We start from the raw sequence: 7,997 nt of genomic DNA, 5'->3' as shown, positions 1-7,997 counted from the left end.
ACCCAAATGGTGTACATCGCACCCGATAGGTAATTTTTCTTCCCTCACCACCCCCTCCCACCCAAATCAACTTTTAGAGTTATTCCACTCTGTACGTCCACATGTGCCCATTGTTTAGCTCCCACTTATAAGTGAGAAGACTGCAGTGCAGTTTCTAATTGCAGATGCCTCTCATTTAATAATTTCACCAAGAAGCCTTGCACGATGTCTCGTAGCTGCCATTCTTCATATTTACCATTAAATAGCATAAATTATACATGCTCTAAAAGGACAAATGTAAATACTTAATGTCTTTATAACAAACAAGGTCTCATCCAAATTTCTTATATTCATCTAAAACAATTTGCTTACAGTTATAATTCAGTAAGACATATACAAAATGTAGAGTATCTTTCCCTCATTGTCTCCCTGGCCATGAGGGTCGACAGTGAGAAATTATTCAAAAGAAGGATCTCAGATAGCTCTTAATGAACAGAAAATTGCAATCACAAGTTCCTTATCCTCTGCAGTCACCTGAATTCAGTGCACGTGAGTAACCGATAGACTTCATTTCTGTCTCCAAAGTCTGTAATTGTCTAACCAGACCCAAGTTAAGCCACATCCTAATTTTGTGGCAGCAGAAGGTACAGGGTAGCAGTAGTAAAGACTCCTTTCCTTTCCCAGTTTCCTACTTTAAAAAAAGCGAATATATTTTTCTACTTGTTTTAATTTTTTTCAGCAGTGAGATCTACAGATTATAGATCAACTCATATATTCTGTTACCTAGGATGATTCACTCTCTCTCTCTCTCTCTCTTTTTTCCTGGAGATTGTGAAGGGAGAAAGAGAGTGAAAGCCAAGATAAAAAGTGAAGGACAAAATGTGTGCACTTACGTGGGAAACAGGGAACATAATTGTCGGCTGCTTGTGAGTGTTGTCTTCCTTTCCTTCCTCAGCAGAAGGAAGAAGTTTGTGCCGAAATCCCAATCAGCCTAGAGTCTACAAGTAGGTGATTTGAATTCTTTTTCTTTTCAACCACTTTCAAATAGAATGCCACAAATCTAAATATGCATCAGCTGCCTTACACTAATTTCCTGTCTAACTCTAGGAACTGCAATCATTCCTCAATACAGGACATTTTAAATAACCTTGGTCTTCCCTGGGGTATTAATACCTCAACTCAGGGAACTTTTTGAGCAAGGGAGCAATTAACTACTTGGTATAATTACACCTTAGAAATGAATGAGAGAAGAGAAGAGAGAAAGGGAGAGAGAAAGAGAGAGAGAGAGCCTGATTAGTATCATTTCCTTTGTAAAATATACTTCTGTGGAAGAATATTTTTAAACATTCCTTTGACACATATATCACACATATTTGTTGTGTGTTTTTATATTTACTGCGTTTCATGTGTGCATACTTTTTTAAATAAATAAATTATACCTTATTTTCCTACCTAGTATTGACAGAATTGACTATTGTGAGCAACAGTAACTGGGGTAGCTTAGAGAACTAAAGAAACTAATGGAAAACTAGGCCCAGGAAGGGTGGGAAGTAGGGCAGCTGGAGGGACCTTAGCTGTTAGAATTCATGGAGCAGCCTCAGGGCATCGCCATCAGCCAGTTCTACCTCAGCTACCTTTGCTTCTGTGTGCCTCACCCCAAGATTGGACTCTGACTTCCTTGGCTGAGTCACATGCCGATCTCTGTGAGCAGGGTACAGGCTAAACGGTGGGATGGAGATAGGCAGTTCTCCAGCAGGGAGTGAAAGGGGTTATTGCTAGAAGAAATGCAGCTGGAAATCATCATTCTCAGCAAACTCTCGCAAGAACAGAAAACCAAACACCGCATGTTCTCACTCATAGGTGGGAATTGAACAATGAGATCACTTGGACACAGGAAGGGGAACATCACACACCGGGGCCTATTGTGGGGAGGGGGGAGGGGGGATAGCATTAGGAGATATACCTAATGTAAATGACAAGTTAATGGGTACAGCACACCAACATGGCACATGTACACATATGTAACAAACCTGCACGTTGTACACATGTACCCTAGAACTTAAAGTATAATAAAAAAAAAAAAGAAAACATCCTAAAAAAAAGAAAGACGGAAGAAATATGCTGGGAGTTCAAAAATAATGTTAAGCTAGCACTTGAAGTATCTGTCCTTACACTTCCTGACATCTATTAAAGCTTCCGAGTTAAATACCTTCAATACGCATCTGAGAGATTGAATGGCAAAAAAAAAAAAGTTAGGATAAGTTTTTTGGGGGGGATGTGGAAGGCCAAATGTTTATTCTAAAGTTTCAACAAATCTGCTGTATTGTGCATAGCTGCATGAAGATCTGAGACAGATGCCCATTTACATCCACAAACTAATTGTGTGGCTTGAAGAAAATTACCTAACATCCCTAAATCTCATTTCATCTTCTGTAAAATGATCTTACAGAACTCATATGTAGATTATAGTAGATAATACATAAAAAGCAATTACACAGTGCCTGGTAAGGAGTAAGGACTCCATTAATGGTAACTTATGATTATTACTCTAGGCAGATCTTCTGAAAAGCTACCTTTGACTACATTTCTCAAACTCTCTCCCCACACCAAGTGGAGGTATAAAATATAAAGAAACAGTGATTTGGGAGGGTTCAACTAAAGTAGATGTAGTTATAGGAAAAAGGAGACAACTAATAAATCACAGAATGTGTGAAAACTGCATAAGCAACCTTTAAAAAAAAATGTAGGCCAGGTGTGGTGGCTCATGCCTGTAAGCCCAGTACTTTGAAAGGCCAATATGGGAGGATCCCTTTAGCCCAGGAATTTGAGACCAGCCTGGGGGCAACATAATGAGATCTCATTTCTAAAAGAAATTTCAAAAATTGGCTGGGTGTTGGGTGTACACCTGTAGTCCCAGCTACTCTGGAGGCTGAGGTGGGAGGATCTCTTGAGTGCGGAAGTCCAGGCTATAGTGAACCATGATTGCACCACTGCACTCCAGCCTGGGTAACAGAGCAAGATTCTGTCTCAGAAAAAGAAAATTATGGTAAAATACACAAAGCATAAAATTTAACATCTTAACCATTTTGAAATATATGGTACAGTAATGTTAAGTATATTTCCATTGATGATCAACTGTTTCCATCGTTGCCCAACTAATCTCCTGGACTTTTTCATCTTGCAGAACTGAAACTCTATAACCATTAAACGACTTCTCCATTTCCTTCCAACATCAGTGGCTCCTGGGGACCAACATTCTAGTTTCTTTTTCCATGAATGTGACTATTCTGGATACCTCATATTACTGGATTTATACAGTCTTTTTGTGACTCGCTTATTTCACTTAGCATAATGTCATAATGTCAACATTGAGGCTCATCCATGTTGTGGCATGTGTCAGAACTTCCTTTCTTTCTAAGTCTGAATAATGTTTTGTTGTCTGTATATACCACATTTAGTGTGTCCATTCATTGAGTGAATGCTGGGTGCTTTCAGCCCTTGCCTATTGTGATTAACGCTGCTAGGAATGTGGGTGTTCAAATGTGTCTTCAAGACCCTACTTTTATTTCTGTTGTATATATACCAAGAGCTGGAATTGCTGGATCATATGGTAATTCTATTTTTACTATTTTAAGAAAATACAATACTGTTTTTCATACCAGCTGCACCATTTTACGTTCTCATCATTAGTGTACAAGTGTTCCAATTTCTGACATCATAGCCAAAGCTTATTACTATGGTAATTTAAAAAGTAGTAGCCATCCTTATTGAAGTGGTATGTCATTGTGGTTTTATTTTGCATTTCCTTAGTGCTTAGTGGTATTGAACATCTTTCCATATGCTTATTTGCCGTTTGTGTATCTTCTTTGGATAAATGTCTATTTAAGTCCCTTACCCATTTTTCAATCAGGTGATTTGGTTTTGCTGCTGTTGTTAATGAGATAAGATTTTAAAAAGTGATTGTGTGTGTCTGTGTGTGTTTTTGTATGTGTGCATTTGTGTTTTAAATAAAATCTCATGTTGCGTGCTTTTAGATCCAGGAAAGATTTAAATGGTTAGTGTTTGTTTTCAGTGCCAGTCATTGCAACACTAATTTAGAAAGAGCCAAAAAGTTGGTCATTCGGATTTTGTTTTTTATATATCATCAATTTTACCTAAACATGAATGTATATTTAAATTCAGACATAATATTATTCCATATCTTAATTATTTCACACTTATTCCTCTGTATCAATAAATACACAATTGCATCATAATTTGGATGGGTAAAGAGGTATCCATTCGTTCATTCAACAAACCTACACTGGAAGCTTACTATGTCACTGGGCTATGTCTTATGGATACAGTGATGAGCAAGACACACATAATCCCTACTTTTATGAAACTTTCCATTGTCTGGAAAACAAATCTATTATAGAAGTATCAGTGTGTTGAATATCTGTCCCTAAACACTAGTCAGGCCTTACCAGATATCATGACCTGTAGATTCTTCTACAAATATCCTGCATTAGTAGAACAGCAAACTACCACTAGGGTTATCTGAATCCAGCATATCATCTCTGATAGGTATCCCCAAAGTGTGGGAATAAGATGCTGTGGCGTCTTGGATTTTTGCCAATCAAGTTAGGAGGAGCCCTAGAATCCTCCTAGTGCTCTAAAACCATTTAACTATGCTTGAAGGAACTTCACTTTATCATTTTATCCTTTTAGCTTCATGCTATTTGTAAAGCAAGCATTTTTTTATTAGAGATTTTTACTTGTTTTTGTTTACTGGTGTCAAATAGGAAGGGAACTTTGGAGACTGCAAATGGAATAGAAGAACTACAAATAACTAAAATGTCATGGAAACTAGGAGCTGGCATGTCTGTGGGATCCCCAGTTAATAGTACCCTTTCTTTCACTTTAGATTCTGAGAAAATTGAGAAACAGTTATCAACTTCAGTCTTGTTGGAAGTTAAGTAACAAAATGTAACTTGCTGGGAGAATCAAATGAGCATGCTAATTAAGCCCCATAATTAGACCATCTTCTCTTCAACAACACTGGATGGAAAGACTTTCCCCTTGTGTTCACACTAAAGAGTATTTTGATATATTGGCAGTGCGGTGCAGTAGGAAAACGATGACACAGCAGGACTTAAGAGGACTTGGGTCTAGGGCTGGCTTTAGCATAACTAGATGTAGTACACAAGGAAGACACTTATTGCTGTATCTCAGTGCCACCATCTACAGGTGGGAACAATTGGTAATAGAATAGAGTGAGTGGAGATAATAATAAAGTCAAATCAGTCGTCCTTCAGTATCCTCAGGAGATTGGTTTTAGGAACCCCATAAATACCACAATCCAAATATGCTCATGTCCCTTATTTAAAATGGTGTAGTATTTGCATATAACCTATGCACATCCTCCTGTATACCTTAAATCATCTCTAGATTACTTGTAATACTTAGTGCAATGCCTACCACCATTTCATGCACATGAATTCAATGTAGTACTCACATGAGGCAAATTCAAGTTTTGCTTTTTGGAACTTTGTAAAATTTATTTTCTGAATATTTTTGAATCACAGTGGTTGAATTCACAAAGGCAGAACCCATGAATATTGAGGGCTGACTGTATATAGATGTAACCTCTGTCAGTACTTATTTTACCAGTTATTTATCGAACAACTTATTTGTATCATGAGAGAAGTAATTAGGATGAGTAAATTGCCATGCAGGTCACTTAGGGTAGCTATGTGGTACAGGATTCTATAGCAGGGAGGTGATTTGGAGTTAACTGGAGCTGAGTTTGAGGTCTGATTTGATGCTTAATGTGTAACATTGGGTTCACTATTGAAGACTTTAATCCTCAAAACTCTTTTCTACGTTTCATAAAATCTACTTTATAGGGGTGAAGATTTAATAAGATGATGTATGTGAAATGCTCATCACAATGCCCAGAAGACAGATCATGCTCTATGAATGTTAGCTAACCTTCTTCTTCGCAAGATGGAAGAACTGAAATGCTTATACACAGAAAAGAGGAACAATTACATTTTAATTGGAGCAAAAAAATAAGGTAAAATTGAATGTTGATTTATACAGAGAGGAACTATTGAAGGGTACTTCTTGGACTGCTACAGATCCTCTCTGTCCTCAACCAGGAAAAGTTGGCTACCCATTATAGAGACAAGAAATCTGTCTCCAAGTGCTTGCCATGCCCTTTGGATTCCTTATCCAGAATTAAGAGACAAAGAATAATGTTAATTATAACATTTATTCCCAATAATATCCCATAATTTATTCACAGACAGTAAGTAAAACATTTCGGAATACTCTTTTCAGGGACCTTTTCACTTCCTTGTTCCTTAAGGAATAGATTAACGAGTTCAGCATGGGTGAGACAATATTATTTAATATTTGCACCATGGCACCAAGCAAGGGGTTGGGTGTGGACTTCAGGTAGATGATGATTACAGGTCCATAGGCACAGAGGATTGCAATGAGGTGAGCACTGCAGGTGGAGAAGGCTTTCTGCCTGCCCTCTGCTGAACGGATTCTCAATATGGCAATCCCAATGCGAGTGTAGCAGACACAGACACTGATCAAAAGTGTTAAAGCCAGAAAGCCAACATTTATGGAACACACCCTCTGGGCCAGGGCACTGTCAGTGCAAGCCAGGGGTAAAACAGCAGGAATGTCACAGAAGAAGTAGTCCACCTGATTGGGGCCACAGTAGGACAACTGAAAGGTAAAGGAGGTCAGAATGGTGGCATGAAGACAATCCACCAACCTGGCTACCACGACCAGGCTGACACAGACTTCAGGCTTCATGATGAGCATATACCTCAGTGGGTGACATATGGCAACAAAGCGATCACAGGACATTACAGAATAGAGGCAGCCTTCAGCAGAACCCAATAAGTGATAGAAGTAGAGCTGTGAAGCACATCCCTTGTAAGAAATGACTGGGTTCTGGCCAGAGAGATACAATAGCATCTTGGGACATGTTACGGATGGGAACAATATGTCAAAAATAGACAGGAGTCCCAAGAAGAAATACATAGATGTGTGAAGGGTAGAGGAAGAAACAATTGCTACAAGGATGAGTAAGTTTCCAAGTAGGGTGAAGAGGTAGATGAATGAGAAGACAGCACAGAGTACAGCCTCCAGTCCCTCTGTCTGAGGTATTCCCCGAATGAACTCATTCAGCAATGTGTGATTCCTCATGTTCATGGAAGGGTAGTCTGGGTTTTCACAAAATATGTGAAAATATGAATGTGGAGGCAGATTGGGATAAATACAATACCAATACATTCACTGGCACCAATTTTTGTTTAAACATTAAGTTGATGTTGAAATTAAGAATTAGAGATTCTTCCGCAGACATTTAGGGATTAGTAAAGCATGCATATGCCTTCACATCTTGAGATATATTTGTTCGTGATTATAGATAGCAAACAAAATGAAACATTAATATGGTGAAATGTTGGATGGGCTAAGAGAACAGAGAACATAATTAATGTCCGCAACTAATGATGCAATAATGAATGCCCTAAAAAGACCAACTCGTAAGTCAGATCCTCCTGATTCCTCTTCACAATATTTCTACAGTTACTCGAAGATGTGATCAGATGCCCTAATTATTCACCAAAAGTCAATTTTGTCATTGACATTTCTAATAAGAATGATGGACTGAGATACAATGCAATGAGCATTAAGATTTAGATTGTGTTAATATCATTCTAATTATAGATAAACTTTTTAGTTTTTTAGTTTTGGCACGTTCTTTTTTGGAAATATTCATTTGTCTGAAAAGACACCAGCAGTGACTAATTTTGTTGTTACTCTAGGGTTTTAAATTGCTTAGAGATTAGCAGCCGAGATGTATTATCATATCCTAGTTTTAGGTTTGAGTGAAGTCACATCATATATAAAGATGCAGATATGAAATATTTCATCTTTGCTAACAATTGGAATTTTTGAATCCTTAGAATAATGAAACTAAAATATTTCAATTCTGAAGCTTTTTGTGTGTT

At 37.8% G+C, this 7,997-nt stretch overlaps 1 protein-coding gene across 1 annotated transcript; it reads right to left on the bottom strand.

Annotated features, from left to right (window-relative positions):
- Nucleotides 1-3,959: 3,959 nt before the first annotated feature.
- Nucleotides 3,960-7,692, bottom strand: LOC101004215 (olfactory receptor 148-like). Its single transcript, XM_021933159.2, has one exon. It carries the CDS (start codon nucleotides 7,273-7,275, stop codon nucleotides 6,259-6,261), a length of 1,017 nt encoding a protein of 338 aa, XP_021788851.2. The 5' UTR covers nucleotides 7,276-7,692; the 3' UTR covers nucleotides 3,960-6,258.
- Nucleotides 7,693-7,997: the final 305 nt, after the last annotated feature.

Source organism: Papio anubis, chromosome 12 (genome assembly GCF_008728515.1).
Source record: "Papio anubis isolate 15944 chromosome 12, Panubis1.0, whole genome shotgun sequence".
NCBI classification, from domain to species: domain Eukaryota; kingdom Metazoa; phylum Chordata; class Mammalia; order Primates; family Cercopithecidae; genus Papio; species Papio anubis.
This window is presented reverse-complemented; position numbering and strand designations above follow the sequence as displayed.